General features: G+C 34.9%; 2 protein-coding genes across 4 annotated transcripts; one reads left to right on the forward strand and one right to left on the reverse strand.

The window, feature by feature from the left end:
- The first annotated feature begins 884 nt into the window (after window positions 1-884).
- Window positions 885-1,901, forward strand: LOC110879546 (heavy metal-associated isoprenylated plant protein 2-like). Its single transcript, XM_022128017.2, has 2 exons — window positions 885-1,018; window positions 1,445-1,901. The coding sequence occupies exons 1-2, from the start codon at window positions 1,001-1,003 to the stop codon at window positions 1,826-1,828; spliced, it is 402 nt and encodes a 133-aa protein (XP_021983709.1). The 5' UTR covers window positions 885-1,000; the 3' UTR covers window positions 1,829-1,901.
- A 5,187-nt stretch (window positions 1,902-7,088) lies between these two features.
- On the reverse strand, window positions 7,089-15,025 carry LOC110879545 (phosphatidylinositol/phosphatidylcholine transfer protein SFH6). 3 transcript variants are annotated; one of them, XM_035977863.1, is made up of 11 exons: window positions 14,807-15,025; window positions 14,683-14,728; window positions 8,882-9,113; window positions 8,695-8,794; window positions 8,320-8,586; window positions 8,162-8,236; window positions 7,966-8,067; window positions 7,841-7,890; window positions 7,657-7,756; window positions 7,474-7,566; window positions 7,089-7,361 (listed from the first exon to the last, which is right to left on the reverse strand). In XM_035977863.1, the coding sequence occupies exons 1-11, from the start codon at window positions 15,008-15,010 to the stop codon at window positions 7,275-7,277; spliced, it is 1,356 nt and encodes a 451-aa protein (XP_035833756.1). In that variant the 5' UTR covers window positions 15,011-15,025; the 3' UTR covers window positions 7,089-7,274. The 3 variants fall into 3 exon arrangements, with proteins under 3 accessions (XP_035833756.1, XP_021983708.2, XP_035833755.1); XM_022128016.2 differs by having other exon boundaries at window positions 8,882-9,119; XM_035977862.1 differs by having other exon boundaries at window positions 8,882-9,128.
- Window positions 15,026-19,520: the final 4,495 nt, after the last annotated feature.

Consider the following 19,520-nt stretch of genomic DNA (forward strand, 5'->3'; position numbering starts at 1 on the left):
CGACTGGTTTTCAGAAAAATTTATATCAAAATGTAGACCGACTATAAACGTACATAAAAAGAAGCATAAACACGTATCATATTTGACCCGACACATTTCCGAAGAAAATTTACGTCGAAGCGTAAACCAACTTGAATTATACCGACACGTGCATAAATATAAGTACGCAAGAAAATAGTGTTTTCTTTAAGTTAAAGAATGACACAACACGTTGTAGCAGTGTCGAAACGTAAAATGACTCGAATTTATATCGTCTAATGAAAACGTATTATATTTGACCCGACTCGTTTCCGAACAAAATTTACGTCAAAACGTAAACCAATTGAAAACGTACATAAAAATAAGCACGAAAACGTATTATATTTGACACAACTCATTTCCAGAAAAAAAAATTTACGTTGAAACGTAAATCAAGTTCAATTTATACCGACACGTATATAAAAATATTTAGAAAGTTAAGGGATTATAAGTGTAAATGCTATAAGTTGAGGGGTAAAAGCATAAAAAATACAAAAACACAAAAATAACATAAAAAAGGAAAAGTCAAAGTCCCAATCAGAAAGTTGATAATTGTCAATTGTGATGTTGTTAATTCTAACTAAGATAATTCATGTGACCCTAACATATATATTCTATTCAAGAACTATGGCTTGTTTGCCTATGATCATCCCCATATGACTTCTTAGGTTGGTAAACCATCTGAACGCGAGTTCTGAAATAATTTAGTATTTATAGAGATTTTGGCGGTATTAACTGGCTGTGGATGTGACAATATGCAATATATCATAGTAAATGTTAACCAACCAATACATAATTAAATGTGTACCGGACTTAATAGGTGAACCATTTAATACTCACTAACTGGCATAACTATATCCATACATTCGTTCCTCTCTCTATTGCATATACATGTAGGAAGACAATTTGTTCATATCATTATTGGAATCAAATCCAAGAGTATATAGCAATAATATACATATATATTTTGCAGTTATTAACCATGTCTGTTACGGCAAAGGTTCATTCATCTTCTCAATTTCAACACAATTTGCCTCAGCCTGTGTATTGTGTTTTACATACTAGCGTATTTTACTCACCACTTTATGTCATCACTCATCGGAGTTTACTATGTTTAGGTGGTTTGGAGTAAGTTTGAAATATGTTTGGCTTCTAGGTGATTCGCTAGTTGAATTACCGAATGTGAATACTCTTAATACATGTTTGCCAACTCATCATAGACTCTGTCAAAACGTACTAGATCCTCCTAAACACTATTTGCATCCGTTAGTACCAATCACTTAGAAGCCAAACACATTTCGAGACTTCACGAAAAAAAATCGCCATTATACATTTTTTTGCTTTCAAGTCTTGTTTATTACTATGGTGGGTCATTGAACATGGTGTCAGTGAGAAGATGAGTTAAGTTAACCATTTGTGTTTGCAGAAAACAGTTTTGTCAGTGGATCTACTTTGTTTAAAGTGCAGGAAGAAAGTAATGATGTTGATATCATCCATTAAGGGAATAGACTCGATAGTTCTTGATGTTTCAAAAAACACAGCAACCGTAATTGGTGAAGCTGATCCTGTATCCATCATCAGAAAGGTGAGAAAGTGTAGAAAATCTGCACACATAGTAAGCGTTGGACCTGCTAAAGAAGAAAAGAAAAAAGATGACAAAAAAGATGAGAAGAAAGACGAAAAGAAAGATGAAAAGAAAGATGAGAAGAAAGTTGATGTTGTTGTTCCTTCAACTCCAAGAACATGCCACAGATGCGATGTTTGGTATGTCGTTGATCAAGATTACATTAATCCTTGTAACATTTTATAAGTACATCGTTCACAATAATCATAGGTTGTTCTTTGATGTTCATAATATTGTATATAACAATGGCATTTACGGATCGACAGTCCAATGTGCAACTCTTGATAAATAGTTTTTTTTTTTTGCCCATTATTAGACCTAAACGACCTTCTAACTATGACCATTTAGAAATAATTGGCTTTCTACAGAAGCTAATTAGAAACTTGACATGTGTTGAAAAAAATCACCTTTTAAAAGGACTTTGAAGTAAAATAACGATTTAATGACACTTCATTGTGAAATTTATGCTGCACGATTGATTGAACCAACAAAAATGTCACATATCCATGGAATTTGATTTACGGCGCTCATCGAGCTTTTTTATTACATTTTGAGTGTTGTAAGGTTTTGCTTATTCCCACACCCACTCCAAGTGGTGTGAGTTCTTATACCGTACTAGACATTGATGTAATTGTCTAGAAGTAGATTTAGCGGGTGTTTAAGTTTGCCGTTTAATAATAATAATAATAATAATAATAATAATAATAATAATAATAATAATAATAATAATAATAATAATAAAAATAATATAATTATGTTGATGTGACCCGATGTTTTGACAATCGCATTTACTACTCAACATTAACAAGACATTTCCTTAAAATAGATGTCTACGACAATTTAATGAGTCGTTCTCATATTAGGTCATGGGATGTACTCTAATAGTTAAATTTTAAGGTGTTAATAATGACATGACATATTAACTGATATTGCAAACCATTTCCTCCTGATATTAAAAGGTATTAAAGGGGTTATATGTTAATATGTTAACCGAATGTTAAGAGATTGGATAAATTATTCTTTTCTTTTTTCCAACCAAAAACCACTAAAAGGTTCGGTTAGATAAAGTTAATGGCGTAAAACCATTTTTTTTTGAAGTGAGGCAGAGTGAAATGGGGAAGAAATGTTGATTGACACTTAGGTGAAGTTAAGATAGGTTAAAGTACACCCACTTGATAAATGCACTTGCCTTTTAGAGAGGAGGTCTCAGGTTCAAACCTGACAACATGAATAATTTAGAATAATTGGTGTAATAGAGTAGTAATTGTCATTTGCCGTTCAAAAAAAAATTAGTGGTGTGACTCGACCTAACCTGATCTAATAAAAGAATTTGAGTACATCCGGATCAGTACATCTTATGTACCTGTTTTGCATATAAATTACTTAATAAATATGTTAATATAACTACGAAATATATAATCACGATAGGTTTTGTATTTTGTAGGTTATAGAGAGAATAAACTAAAAACAAAACAACTAAAAAATGAATTGAGACAAATAGATGATAATTTATCAAACTTCAAACTGTTTTAGTTTCACCTCCTAAAGTACAGGCTACAACATACGTATGTGATGAAAACTGCTTATCGGACTTGGGCTATACTAGCTTTAATAACTGGACTTCAATATTGGGCCTAATAACTAATCTATAGGCTTATATAAAAGGATAGTTTGGGCTGGTGGGGGATTAGCCCTTGGACGTTGTGGAACAGGAACCGAGGAGAGATCAACATATATTATTTTAGTTCTTGTATGTACAAAACCTTAAACACGAAATTCAGTCTTTTACAATGTTTGTATCTTTTGTATTTCATGGGGGTGTAGGATGATTCTCGTCATCATAAGGGGAGGCGGGGTGGTCCGTTATGGACCATCATAACGCGTTGAACCATCACGAAACACCGCCGCCGGACTTAATATAACGCGTTAAAAACAAAACGCGTTATTTGTATAACGCGTTGAAAGAGAAAGGAAGGCATCTGCATGTTGCATGTGGGCATGACACGTGTGTTTCATGAAAGAGAAAGGAAGGCATCTGCATATGCTCTGGACACGTGGACACTTGTTGTTTGTGATTTGAGAGTAAATATTTTTAAATTTGGGAGTGGTAGAATTCCATCACTAGTGATATCACCCCCCTACATTTCAATCACTAGTGATAGAAATTTGGTTGATGACATGGCACGATTTTATTGGACAGTGTGAGTGATAGAAAGTGTCACTAGTGAACCACCCCTCCCCCTAAGCAAGACAGGTTTTGTTTTGTTTTGTTCCTTTTTTTTTTCGCTTAAGTTCGACATATGAATTTATTTTGATTTTTGACTCTCTTGACTGTAATTATTTCTAACGCCCCAAATTGACTATTTAAAATGTTGTTTTGGATTAATGTCCTAAATCACAATCTGTGGATGAGAAAGATGAGAAAGTGTGCATAGTGTTGAAGGTCATTTTTTATAAGGACACACGGGGTGGTCCGTTATACCACCCCGGTCACGTGTGGAACGAACACGGAACACCGCCGCCGGTATGTTTATAACGCGTTATTTTTGTAACGCGTGGAGTGTATAACGCGTTGAAAAGTTTGAAAATTTCGAATGTTTGGCTTCTTTATTGCTTGACGAACCTTTCACATTTGACGAACCTTTCACATTTGACGAACCTTCATGTTGGGCTTTTGGGTTCGTTTAAATTTGGGCTTTTGGGTTTAATTGAAATTTATAATTTTGGCTTGGTCATGAAAATTAAAATTAAAAAAATTAAAAAATCTGGGATGAAAAATTTGGGTTTAATTGAAATTAATTGTTAATTTCTAATTTTAAAATGAAAATTTAAAAAATTTGGGAGTGATAGAATTCCATCATTAGTGATACCACCCCCTACATTTATATCACTAGTGATAGAATATTGGGTGATGACATGGCATGATTTGATTGGATAGTGGGAGTGAAGAAACTATCACTAGTGAACCACCCCTCCTCCCCTAATCAAGGTTTGAAGTTTATAAAGCAAGGGTGTGGAACTTACCTGGCACACAATTATTGATGCTAAAGTTAAAACAAAAAATATGAAAGATGTACTCGTAGTGCATGACTTTCCAGAGCGAGAACTTACTTGTAGAGTTTCAAATTTATTTGTTGCTTGGGGCGACTCATCCTGTCGCTAAAGCACTTTTTGCATTTGTCTCCATAGGGAATGAAAGAGTTGATGACCCAATAACAAGACCTTCTCGATAAGATTTCACAGGCCGAGTATTTCGCCTTGGGGAGCTCTTGTGATGTTCGTCAAGAAGAAAGATGATAGTGTGAAGATGTGTGTAGGTTAGCGAGAGTTGAATACGTTCAGTGTAAAGAACAAGTACACGTTGCTCAATCTACTTGTATATCTCGTACATCAAGATGTTCATTTTAATTAAATATCATACTTTTGTCATGGCTTAAGTTCAAGTATCCCACTATGCCCAAGGTTGTATCCATGTGACCATAGATATATTAGCTTATCTACTAGCATTTGTACAAACAATGTCTCATGAATGGTACCAGTAGCGTGGCTAAAAGTATCCACCGAGAGGGTTATCTGGATCATCACAGTAGTGATCAAGATGGACCAGCACACTTTGTCTACTCCATCCTTGATCAGATTTGTCAAACGTAACAAAGAAACTCGTTGATAAGGGGTAGAGATTGGGGTCTCAGGACCAACCCCGAAGCTTAAGCAAGTATAGGGTTCACTCTAATCACTATGAAAATTAATACACACATACACACACATATATATATATATATATATGAGAGTGTTGAGAATAATCAAGGTGAGAGATGATGTTGAGAATAATAAAGAGTGTCTCCTCCTCGTAAGATTCATTAGTCAGGGATCTTCTCTTGTGTATTGAGTCCCCTTTATTTAAGAGATGGGCTAAACTTGTGGATCCATATGTGCCGGGCCCAAATCCATGAGGATGGCACTACTCAGGGGTTTTTTCAACAAATATTATTATCCGCTATTAACTTTAGTCTTACCAATGGGGTGGTGGTCCATTGGCAAAGGCAAAGCCTTTAAAACACCAAGGTTGAGAAGGGGGAGGTCTTGGGTTCAAGTCCCACAGACGACAGGCTAATTAAAGAAATTAGCCGTTCAAAAAAAAAAAAAAACACTTTAGTCTTAATCTTGTTTTGAAGTTCACAACTCATTATCTCCAAAGCAAACGTTGGTTTGCAATAAGAAACTAGGGGTGTTTAACAAGTGCTGAAACCGACCGAACTGGTCAAACCACATCAAGTCGTCGAGTTTGGCTGGTTTAAGGTCAAAACGATTTGGTCCGAGGTTCTGTTTTTGCCGTTTAACAGTTTAAATGTTTTGTTTTAAAACTTGGAACACGACCGTGTAAACTGCATTGACCCTCTATTATTTATATATGTTTTTTTTTTCATTTTTGGAATATGTAGTTATGTATATGTATTACAATTCCGATCTGTATCATCATTTTAAGTTTTTTTATTCAAATTTACGATATTGAAAAAAAAAAGATAAAACAGGCTCAAATCATCAAACCGTCAAAGCCGAACTTTTAAAGCGTCAAACTGGTTGGTCTGACTGACCAACACAATCTGGCGTGGTTGGTTTCGTTTCCCGGAAGCGTAGTTAGTAGTTTGATGCAAAATTTTTATAAAAACTGGTCGAACCAAACTATGAACATCCATAACAGAAACCATGTTTCGCTGGTGGGTCCAAAATGAATTTCAGTATAAGGATAAAGTAGGTCGAAAATGAATTTCATTATAAGGATAAATACTCTTGATGGGATGTATTATTTCAATATTTCATTAATAACTTTGTATTTTGTCATCAAACTTTGTCATTTATCATCAAACTTTGTCATTTATCATCAAACTTTTATCTACATTCGCTAACTTTATCTAGCTTTATGGTTACTTATCAAGAACGTGTGTAACACTAAACCCAACTCAACAAATGTTTCACCAAGCACATATAATTATCAATACATAACAGTGATACTTTGATTATTTTCACAGCAACTTTTCTACTTCAAATTTATTTCAAATAATTTCAACTTTCTGAAATCCCATTTTTTATATGTAGCCCGTTTCATACACTATTTACTCAACTCAAATTAAGCAAGCTACAACATCTTCGGTTCAACTTTGTGTACTATATGTATATACTTTATGGCTGGGCCTGGGTTGATCTTGACTTAAAACCGAACCTTAACCAAGAAGTTCGTTATTTGAATGTGTAAACCAAGCAACTTCCTTAACTTGGTTTGTTTTGTAATTTCTTTCGGCTATGAGTTGGCTAACCGTTTTCTATTGTTATAAACTTGGGCCAAATTGGCCCAACAGAGAACAAAATTAACAAAACTGGCCCAACAACATGCAAAAATTCTTAAATATATAAAATGTGGCCTACTTGCAAAACAAAAACAGAAGCATTGGTTTTCTAATAAAGAAAGTAGTAATGAGATATCTTGAATTCTTGATTTCCAGTTATAGAACCAAATACAGAGAATACATACATAGCTGGACGAAATATATACTTTTAATGACATACAATGGTTAAGTGGTAATTTTAACCATCAAAAGCTTATTAATACCCAGATTGTATATATTTACAATTTCTAATACTTACATTCAACCGGACCAAGGTGATCGCTTACCAAAGTAGTCGATTTGGATAAATGATTTCTGTGTACAAATGCACCATCCTGTAGTGTATGAAGATCAGCAAAAATATATAACTGTTTATTTCGACTATTTAATCATTCTTTTTATAACTTCGTTTTAATTTTAATGTAAAATAAGGGCATAAGATGGTACCGATGAGGAACATCGTCCAGTCTCATGTATCATTCCTTCCCTGTTTAACTCTAGTCTTGAAATGCAGTCTTTTGTTTTGCCACTTGAAATAACCTGAATTCAAGACGATATCATATGAGGTTTGCAAACATAAACAAGATCATGAATTTACTTTTAAATAAAATGAATCTTTATTCCGTTTACCTTCACAATACGAGGGTCGTTCCAAGGTCCTTTATTAGATCGCATACAACCTCCTTTTTCTGCACACTTGCAACAACCACCTAGAAATTCTGGCAACTCGCTATGACATTAAAAAGACGTATCAGCATCAAGTTTAATGCATAACCTTTAACCACTCAATCTTGCATATCTTACAAAGGTTTACCTGGCATCAATTACTTCAAGCAATGTGCTTTTATATTTGGTTCCGAGGACCTAATAAGGATGTAAATTATCAGAGGAAAAAACCACAGTGACATGAACATGCAAAAAAACATATTGTCAACTTACATGAATCTTGGATTTTGCTTTGGGTTCAAGAAATGATTGAATCATGTTCCATAGCATCTTAAACCCCTGACCAGCATTTATGATGAACATCTGGCAAAGTGTCTGCATAGTTCATGTCCCAAATTATAGTATGTATGTAAACAACATACTTTACGTTGAAAAAGCGATAAACTTCGTCATTATGTAAACAACATACATCGGGATAGTTGGTGTTAATTTGTTGCAGCCTCCTAATGAGTTCAATCACTGGTTTTGTTAAGTTCCATACGCCCTAAAGATAAACATATTACAGTTACAAAAACAGTTTTAGCTCCAAAGATTAAACTTACATCACTCAACTAATTCATGTCATACCACGCCTTGAACATCTATAATTGTCGTATTGGAATCAACACGTCTTCCTGTAGCAATTGAACAAGCTGGAAACCGTATAGATAAAGTTCTCTCATACTCCTGGACATAGTATTTCTCATACCGTTCAATAGTTGTTACTCTCAGAAGCTTCTTTGGGTCCACTTGTCCCAATATTTCTATGTAAACAGGTCTTCCTTCTTTGTCAATACCATGAAAACCTTGGGGAACATACCGTAGGACTTCATTCAACTCATGGAATTTGTAATCCTGCCAAAAGCAAAGTTTTATTTTTTTTTTATTTTTTATTTTTTTATTTTTTTTACAAGATTTAAGTAAGAGGAATTTGCAAATAGGTGAAGTTTGTTAGTGAATTACCTCCAAAATGGTGTCGGCTCCAAAGTCTTTCCTCCACTCAAGCATGTTGATCCACATGTTCTTGGTGTCTTCAATGTTAAAGTTCATGGCTTTCAAGTATCTACAAGAATGCGACGCGAAACTTATCAACAAGGCTATAAAGAATAACATTCCATTGTAACAATGTGGTTGAGATAATAATAATTACTTTAAGATCATATGATAGTCATCTAGTATTGATGGTAACAAGTTTTCGGTAATTAGTGTTTGTCGAAGAGCATTGACTACTTCAGTCTCTTCAGGGTCTTGAGCTTCCCTTAATGTGCAAGAATTCGGATAAATGGTTGTCTTTCTGATTTTCTTATCTCGAGAATATTGGCTGATTTTGGAAGAGGTATTTCCTACGTTCTTTTTACATGTTCCGCGTGTGCGTTCTTCATCTGAGACTACAAGATCTTTAACCCATATAGAGGTGAAAAGAATAACAAGGTTTATATATTAGAAGAGTTTTTAACCTGAATATTATACCATCTTAAAAAAGTTCTCATGATTGTAAAGCATGTATACAAAAATGTCCAACTGTCATAGTGCCAAGTTATTTGGATACAAGAGACAAAGATTGATAACCATAACCTTATGTTTGTTTATTCACAAATTTTATTTTGTGGGTCCCACTACCCACAACATGATGCAATTTTCTTGTTTTTCACCATGTTTTTGTACCCTTTCTATTTTATGTTTTTTGGTTCTCATTTCTTATCACATCAGTTCAAATAATTGAGGACCAATAATGTCATCTGTATTTCGTTTAAACCATATAATAAGACCATATAATGGGGGGGTGGGGCGCGTTGGGTGACATGACGGACTTTGGTTGACTGGTTGAATGTAGCCTTTGGGGGTAGCCATTGGGGGTAGCGGGTATGGTAAATCAAATTTAAAAAAAAATACATTTTTTTACCTATAAATTGTTGGTATCATCGTCATCGGAAACCCAGGACCAATCGGAACGAATGGTATTGTGACCACATACACAATCCGTTTTGAACAACCCATAACATTCACAAGTGTTCATGATGAATTGAAACGAAAAACAGATTTGCAAAACAAACTAACCGAATTGAACTTTGAATGATACTAGAACTTGAATATGATAACCGAATGTAAACACACGTTCTTGATTACAAAACTAACTGACTAACCGAACAAGGATGATGGCAGCGGTTTTATAGGAATGAAAGGGTATGTCTCCAAAAGTCACGTTGTTTCAAATTGAAAAGAGATGACGTTTCAGGAATAACCGCCCATTCGGTTATTTCTTGGAGACACACCGGTTCGCTAACCTTGGCCCAACTTCCTTGTTCATAACCGCTAACTAATGGACTGGACATAAGATTTCTGTTCGACCCATACATGTGGCCTGCGGCCCAAATAATAAACATAACATAACATTGTTTGACCCATAACTAATTAAACTAAAAAACAAATAAACATAAACCGGCCGAGAGGCCCATTGGTAGTAACTCGGATGATCTTGGTTAACATGACGTTCTTCATTCTCCCCCTTAAGCAAGAACATCCGAGTCCTTCGATCACGATCACTCCTTGCGATTGTTGGTGACCTCGATCTTGACCACCACGTCATCGTCACTTGAATCATCGATCCATCCGTAATTGCTTGAGCTTTCGGCCATGCCAACTTTCTCTCTTGCACGCTCCTTCTTGATGTAATCGAAATACCATTCGACCAACTCTAGATAATAAATGTAGGCGACCTTCATCCCGTAAGCGTCATCCGCGTCGTAGCCGTACTTCACTGAAATATCGCCCCAACTGTCTTTCTCCATTATCTCTTTGAACCCACCGTTATGCTTCACGATGCGATGTAGTAGTATGAGACTGAGATCACGTCCATCAATTAACTCCGGCGGCATCGCCTTCTCACAAACAATCCCTAGAAAATCCGTGATGAACCAAACTAAAACTTCCTCGAACGGTGCGTCGAAGAACCTTGGGTGTTTCTTGATTTCTTCGTGTAGTGTGATAAGATCCCCTGGTTCAACGCAACTTTCCATGATTAACCCTCTTTCAACAACGTCCTCCTCGAGTTGAGAGAGAGTTATTGCCCGTTCCCGAAGCATTTGCCTTGATTGGCGTGGATTATCCTTCTCGCCTTCAATGTAGATCAATAAAGCCTTCTTTGCTTTCTTGGAGTACACAACCTTCCTAGCGTTTGGACGTTCATCGTACACTTTCTTTTTATTTTTCGACTTCTCGAATTCCCGTTCATAATAATCCCCCAGACACTCTTGAAATTCTTCTTTCTCTTTCTTGTAGCCATTATCAACCCCAAGATTATCGTAGAAATCATTAAGATAATCTTGTTCCAAGTCGGTTTCCGACTTGTCTTCGTATATGTCAAACCCCTTTGATCGACAACCAAACATTTTCTTCAATACACACTTCTCACCCATAGTAACCGTCTCAATCCCTTGAAACAAGAGTTGTTCTAAACTTAGAACATTCCTGTCAAGTTTTGGTGCGTAACTTACGCACGGGATTGTCTTATCCTTGCCGTCCACCGGCACTCTCACTTCACCAATTCCATGTACAAACGAAACGTCTTTCTTACTTTCGTTCGTTACAACCCCAAAGTGTCTCTTGAAACACTTAAACAAATTACGGTTTCCCGTCATATGCGTTTTAAACGTGGGATCCACAACCCAGATTGAATCCCATTTACCCCCGCAAGTATCCTTCACAATATAATCACACTCGACTGGCAATGGTGATAATATAATGTACTTACTAGGCCAAATTGACGCGATGTGGCCGAACTTCTTGCACTTGAAACACCGAACCCCCGGTTTTCTTGGCCTACCCACTGGTGCATTAGGTTTCTTCCCGTACTTCTTCACGAAACCCTTTTGGAATACTTTCTTTGGAAACTTTTTCATTTGTGATACCCCGGTCCGCATGGTTGGCCTCCCCTGCGCGTACTCATCCACTTCCGCCGCCCGGCCGCACTCTCCACTACGAACAAAAACATCATCACCATAATCGGTAACCACCGATTTCCCTTTGTTTCCACGAACCCGGTTTTCTTCTTGATCACAATCCCTTCCGCTTCCTGTTAAACCTTTGGCTCTGATACCAATGTTGGTATCATCGTCATCGGAAACCCAGGACCAATCGGAACGAATGGTATTGTGACCACATACACAATCCGTTTTGAACAACCCACAACATTCACAAGTGTTCATGATGAATTGAAACGAAAAACAGATTTGCAAAACAAACTAACCGAATTGAACTTTGAATGATACTAGAACTTGAATATGATAACCGAATGTAAACACACGTTCTTGATTACAAAACTAACTGACTAACCGAACAAGGATGATGGCAGCGGTTTTATAGGAATGAAAGGGTATGTCTCCAAAAGTCACGTTGTTTCAAATTGAAAAGAGATGACGTTTCATGAATAACCGCCCATTCGGTTATTTCTTGGAGACACACCGGTTCGCTAACCTTGGCCCAACTTCCTTGTTCATAACCGCTAACTAATGGACTGGACATAAGACTTCTGTTCGACCCATACATGTGGCCTGCGGCCCAAATAATAAACATAACATAACATTGTTTGACCCATAACTAATTATTTCATATATAAATAACTAACTTTTTTGTGCATTAGCATTTGTAACTTGTGTTTGGGGGATTTTTCAAAAAAAAAAACTTGATTTTTTAGTTTTAACCCAAAAGTTTTTACCTTTTACAATTTTAACCCTACAAAATTTGTTTTTTTTTAACTTTAACTCAAAACTTTTCATTATTTGCAATTTAACTTCACAACTTTTGTTAATTATACTTTTCGTCTTTGGTTTAACGTTTTTACGTTTCGTTACGTATAGTTCTAAATTTTTCGAGTTAATACGATGCAACGTACGAGTGTGGTTCAACTTTTTTATGTTTTGTTTCAAATTTTGCAAGTTAACAGGGCGCAACGTGCATGTGTGGTTCAACGTTTTTATCTCTATTTTTTCATGTTTGACAGGTTCGTCGCAACACACAGATCCTAGGTCGAGTCAGTGTTGGTGGTCGATCACGGTTGTGTGACATTAGTACCATTTGACACTGTTTTACGCCCCGCCGCAACGCGGGGTGTGCTTTGGGGGTTCTCCAAAGAAAAAATGGTTATGCATATGGTTGTTGTAACCTTGTCTTTAGGGGTTTTCCAAAAAAATTGATTTTTTTATTTTTCACCCAAAAGTATTTCATAAATTACTTTTAAATCAAAACTATTTGTTTTTTTTCTTACTTTTAACCCAAAACTTTTTATCTTTTGCAATCTATCCTCACAACTTTTTTTACTTTCAACTTTGATCCTTTATAGTTTTCATTTTCCGCAAATTTTCCGCTTTATGTTTGGTTCTAAATTTTGTGACTTAACACATCGCAATGTGTGTCTTTGGTTTAACGTTTTTTCGTTTCGTTCTAAATTTTGCGAGTTAACACGACGAAACGTGCGTGTATGGGTGAACGTTTTTTACATCGTCTATTTTTTTCCGTTTGACAGGTTTAACATAACGTGCGGGTTCTAAGTCGACTTAGTTATAACTAAAGAATCCCCGCCGCAAATGCGGCGGGTCTCAATTCTAGTTAAACTAAAAAACAAATAAACATAAACCGGCTGAGAGGCCCATTGGTAGTAACTCGGATGATCTTGGTTAACATGACGTTCTTCATAAATACCCAACCCAAATTACTTATTTTCCTATTCTTCTTCAACCAAACCTACATACAAAAAAAAAAAAAAGAAAAGAAAAGAAAAAACCCGAACATGGTGCATTGGACCTAAGAGGAGGAAATAGCACTAGTGACATCGATTGTTGACGCACAACGTACTATTCAACGCGGTCAAACCGCGTATTGGGGTTGTTTTAACGATACCAACAACACGTTGGCAACACGCGCCACAACTTAAACGCGTGTCAACGCATATGGCGAGCTCATCAGTTTAAAGTTTGCTTCGACTGTGTCCCTGCGGGGACTTGACCCACGACGATCGAGTCGAAATCGCGAAGATCGGGTACAGGAACGATAAGAATACGGATTTTAAGTGGGTTCCCCACTTTAATATTTATCATAGTTCGTAATTTTTTTTGGATTTAATAAGTAAGTTTTTATTTTTTATTTTTTAGGTTTTAATAAATAGGTTTTTTTTTTATTTTTTAGGATTTAATAAGTAGCATTTTAATTTTTAGGATTGTCTTTTATGTACTTTTTTTAAATTAATATAAATTGTGTTTTTTATATAATTGTCAACTTAAAAAAAAAAACCACATGGCACCCCACGCTGGCTTGGCCACACCGCTTCCACACCCCACTTTTTTGGGTGTGGAATAGTGGAGCTCACATCTGTCACATGTCAAACAATACCCCTAACCCAAACCCCTCCACATCTCATAATCTAAAGTCACATAAGAGAAACATTATAACAACCGTTACACATTTTTTATTAGATTAGAGGGCCATCATGTGCCACTTATATTTACAAGTTATATCACATAAGCAAGTACAGGCAACTTTGGAGAATGTTAACTGGCAATTATCACATAGATATGAACCCAGAATGCAAAATTTTCTTGTTTTTTCAAGAATAAAATAACCTTTCCAAACAAATCAAAATACAAAACAACACAAATATGCAAATTGCATACATAAATTTGCCCAATATTATATCATAGCCCTCAAAGTGAATGGCAAGTATGCCTTATTTTTGTTAAACAATAACCAAATCTGTTCATTTTAATTATTAGACCCTGATAGAAATCTAAAATCCAGTTTATCGTAACCATGAACACAATAGACAAACGAACGAAAAAACCTGAACACATTTTTGTAAACTCTTCATTCTGATTAATCTACTAATAAAAATTACAAAGTAATAAACATCCAATCTAGTAACAACATTTAATAAAACAAAAACTACGCGGATGAGCTTACCAGGCTGCGAAGTGCGTTGAATCGCTCCAAACATGCCGATATTGGTCTGTTAAAGGTCAGTTTTAATCAAAACTAAAAAAAGTTTACAAATAAAGAACGTATTAGAATTGGAATCAAGTGTTACCAGCAGTGATTGATTGATTGGATGCAGAGAAAGATACGGTACGGTGAAGAAAGCGGGAAGAGTTCCGTTATGGTATGGTACTGCAGGTTTGTGTGTTTTGTTTGGCAACGTCTTTATTTTACGTCTTGTGGGAGAATATGCCGATTTACAAGAATAACATCTTCCATTACTCAAATGTTCAATTACAATACTACCCTTCAACATATGTTGTGTGTATAAATATTTGAGGCTCCAAATTCAGCACCTGTTATTGTCTGTCCATTGGTTTATAATTTATAATAATAAATACATTTATTTAACAATTTTATTATGATAACTAGTGATATTCCCCCGCGCGTTCCGACGGGAATTCGGTCAGTATCGATTCAGTTCTTTAAGGTATCAGTATGGTATCGAATCGGTTGATCGTGGGACCATACAGTACCTGTATTTGTATAGTTTACGAACAAAATTAATAAAAAATTATACTGTCAAGAAAAAAAAATTAAGCAAAATTGCGTATTTAGATTTTTTACAAAGTTAAGAAACGCACGTTATTAGAAAAAAAATCAAATTATATAAAAATTACATGGGTTAAAAGTGTATATAACGGATACCAGTATCAGTTCTAACAATACCAATAACAGTACCGATATTCGGTCGGAATTGGTTTAGTTAGTCACGCCACTGGTATTGTACCGACACTCGCAATAGCTTACGTTAAAAAAAACCCAACAATTATTTATTTTTATTTCACTGAAATGTATCTAATTACAAAAAATATGTGTATTTTAATTCATTATATCAAACAATTAACCAATTTGATGTAGTAGAAAAAGCAAAAATAATAATTTGATGAATACTCGTATGAAAAACAAAAATCAGAGGCCAACCGGTTTAAACTGTCAATAATATGCCAACTACGGGATTTCTACTCGTGACTTAGGTGATCAAAGGCCAAAGGCCTAACCGGGTGATCTAGCCGTCCAAAAAAAGAAAAAAAACATATATAATCAATCAGTAAGTTATGATTAATTTGATAAAGCTCGTGTAAAAGTATTATGTTATCTCGAAGTGGTTCTCGCTAGGACATTTCTTTGAAAGAATTGTGTAGTTCAAATTGCTTTATGATGTAAAAGGCAGTTTAACTGACTTGTCACTACCTCAAAGTTACGTGAGGATGGAAAGGAAAATATTATAAAGATAAAGATGAAGAGAAAACTTTGTAAAAATTGGTGTAAAAAAATAAGTTGTGTGGTTCTATCTTGTCATTGTCAAAGGAAGAAAAAATAGACGTAATAGTCATTTTCTAGTTGCTAAGTGGTTAAATAGTAATCACATATTAATTAAGAAAAAAATAAAGAAAATATGCGGTTGGGGAAAGCAAGGGAAAAAATGTTTTAAAAACTGGGTTTCTAATAACGGGCCAACCTTTAGAATGAATGCTAGCCATATGGCCCATATTGATTATTGTTTGGATTTGGAACTGGGTTTAGTTTTCAATCGACTTTTGGTTTGGTTTGGACAGTTGGACCAGATGTTGTTAACCTGGTTATGGTTCAAACAAAAAAGATGACGTGTTAAAATAATAAGTTATTGTATTTAAATTCGGAGTAAACGTCAGTTTACAACTCTGTGGTTAGACCCCCAAAATCGTTGTTGGCCACGTTAAGAAACCTTTAGACATCTACATCCACGTCGTTACCAAATTCTACACTTCACAATATTCCGTCAGTTGATCAGACATTGACCGGTAGTTCTTTAAAAGGCTAAAGAGCATTATGGTCATTTACCCAACCCAAACCCTAGCTTATTAAACAAGACCCCCTGATTTACCCTCCGGCTCAAACAACACCACCACCATTTCCCCAAAACCCAATCCTGGTCGTCTTCATCTTCTCCGACGGCCACATCCTGGGAACAATGGCGATGCTTATTCAAGCTTTATTTCAACACGAAACGGTAGTAGGTTTGTTTAAACACTTCGATTACACATCACGATGATCAGGTCACTGTACAAGACCACCACGGCTTCACTGTCTCACACGGTCACACGCCCGATTAACTGATTCAATGTCACACGCACCATGTATGTGATATATATCTTATGTTTTACGTGCTCGGTATATGGTGGTATACATATGTGTATATGTGTAAGTATATGTGTGATGATGTTCGTGATGACAAACAGTTTTGATAAATATAAAATAATATAAGATATATTATTTTCAGACTATTTATCGTGTTTTGAAAAGTATATATTTAGTTTAAAAATAAAAATACTTTGTCGTGTTCGGTTTATGGGGATCGTGGAATGTTATTTGACGGAATATATATATATATATATAGGGAGAAGATCATGCGAGAACCACCTCTTATTGTGAGAACCGCGAGAACCAATGTGAACACACAAAAAATGCCTAAAAATAGCTAAAAATCACACAAATTTTTTTTTAAATATTTTTTATATAAAAATCGCTACTTTTCGAAGCCAAAAAAAAAAAAAAAAATTTTGCCACTAAAGGTAGCGATTTGAGCATAAAAAATATTAAAAATTTTTTTTTAGATTTTTTAGGTTTTTTGGGGGTTTAGTTTTTAGCATTTTAGCTTGGGGGTGGGGGGGGGGTTTAGGTTTTTTTTAGGTTTTTTTTGGGGTTTTAGTTTTTAGCATTTAGCTTTGGGGGGGGGGGGGTTAGGTTTTTTTTTTTTTGGGGTGGGGGGGGGGTGGGGGTTTAGGTTTTTTGGAGAGGGGGGGGGGGTGGGGGTTAGGTTTTTTTTTTAGGTTTTTTTAGCTATTTTAGGTTGTGTTCACATTGGTTCTCAAGGTTCTCACAATAAGGGTGGTTCTCGCATGAGCCCCTCCCTATATATATATATATATAGAGTGGGGATCCTACGGAAAGTGTGTTTTTCCTAAAAAGTGTAAAAAGTCATAAAACACAATAATTTCAGGCATAAAACACACCTAAAACTCACAAATAATAGAATGAATATTACTAAAACACCATATTCAAACTCTAATAGTCCATAAAACTTCAAACACACCATCGTAGAACTATGAATATAAAACACACAATGCTAAACAACATAAAACACAATAATATTTGTCATTTCACAATCAGAGCCTTAACATCTAAAACACAACACAAAACCCACATACATGATGTTTTAGTAATCTTCATCATATTATTTGTGGGTTTTTGGTGTGTTTTATGGTTGACATTATGGTGTTTTATGACTTTTTACACTTTTTAGGAAATTTGGACTTTCTGGCCAACTCCTATCCTATATATATATATATATATATATAGAGAGAGAGAGAGAGAGAGAGAGGAAGGTTAACGTACACTACGGCTTAACGTACATCACGTACGACAGGTAATTACGCACATTCATTTTAAAATCACGCACGTTATAACTCAAAAATCCAACATCACGCATGTTGAAACACAATAATCACGCATATTGAAAACATTAATCACGCATGTTATATAACAATTCACGCACGTTGTTGTACGTGAAGTACGTTAAGCCGTAATGTACGATATACTTTTTCTACATACATATATATAAAGGGTGGGGTTACTCTACAAAGTGTGTTTTTCTTACAAAGTGTAGGAAACGTTTTGGACCATTGGATGGGTGTTTTTAATAGTTGAGATCATATTGGTGGCATTTTAGTAATATTATTGTTGTAAATAAGGATTGATTTAATTGATTGTGGGCAAAAAAGTCATTTGGCATATTTTAAAAAAGGCAAGTAAGTGTCATTCCATAAAATCACTCTTTAAATTTTGGAAACTTCCCCTCTCTCTCTCTCTATATATATATAAAAAGGCATAAAGTGTGAGAAGGGTAAGAAAGAATCTCAACCATTAGATCTTTTAATCTAATGGTTGAGATCAATAGGGACCAAATTGTAAAATATTTTCATTAATTTGGACTGATTTGAAATATTTAGGGGCAATATAGTCTTTTAAACCCACTAGAAATTAGGTAATGCACATGTAACTTCCCCCCGTCTTTTTTAAACGTCAATAACTTTTTATACGTAACTTTTTTTTAAAAAAAATTACACCATAATAACGAGCGTTTTTTTTTTTTATCTTTCATATGAGTATCATATTGTTATACTTATATAGAGAAAAAAATATGTTTCGATCAGATGTTTAGTCAATGAATGGTGTTATATACTTGCTGAATGGTGTTATATACTTGCTGAATGGTGTTATATACTTGCTGAATGGTGTTATATACTTACTGAATGGTGTTATATAGTTGTTGAATGTTGAATGGTGTTATATACTTGATGAATGGTGTTATATACTTACTGAATGGTGATATATACTTGCTGAATGGTGTTATATACTTTCTATAATTAAGGTGGCGGTTATGGGAAGTTTTTAATTAATTGAATTAATGATAAAATTACTTGTTTACCCTTTTCAATTAATTTAGATCTAATGACTGAGATTCTTTCTTACCTTTCTCACACTTTTGGTCTTTTTTACAATAACCTTACCCTATATATATATATATATATATATATATATATATAGGGTAATGCTAGACAAAAAACCCTCAAAACTTTAGGAAACTCAAATCTCCCCCCATTTTTACCCAACCTCCCGACATTTTTTTTTTGAAAAAAATAACACATGTAATATACATGTTTTAAAGTGTTTTGGGCAAAAAAAAAAAAAAACAAAAAAGCGCCGAATGGATGTTTTTAAAA

The sequence above is a fragment of the Helianthus annuus genome, chromosome 9, assembly GCF_002127325.2.
Source record: "Helianthus annuus cultivar XRQ/B chromosome 9, HanXRQr2.0-SUNRISE, whole genome shotgun sequence".
Lineage (NCBI taxonomy): Eukaryota > Viridiplantae > Streptophyta > Magnoliopsida > Asterales > Asteraceae > Helianthus > Helianthus annuus.

Bases quoted from the DNA above. Each gene is read 5' to 3' on its own strand.
- LOC110879545 (XM_035977862.1), bottom strand. From the start codon at position 15,010: ATGTTGAAGGGTAGTATTGTAATTGAACATTTGAGTAATGGAAGATGT. The intron at 8,795-8,881 runs GTAATTATTATT...GCATTCTTGTAG, and splicing joins GACTATCATATGATCTTAAA to ATACTTGAAAGCCATGAACT. The intron at 8,587-8,694 runs GTAATTCACTAA...TGCTTTTGGCAG, and splicing joins GAGCCGACACCATTTTGGAG to GATTACAAATTCCATGAGTT.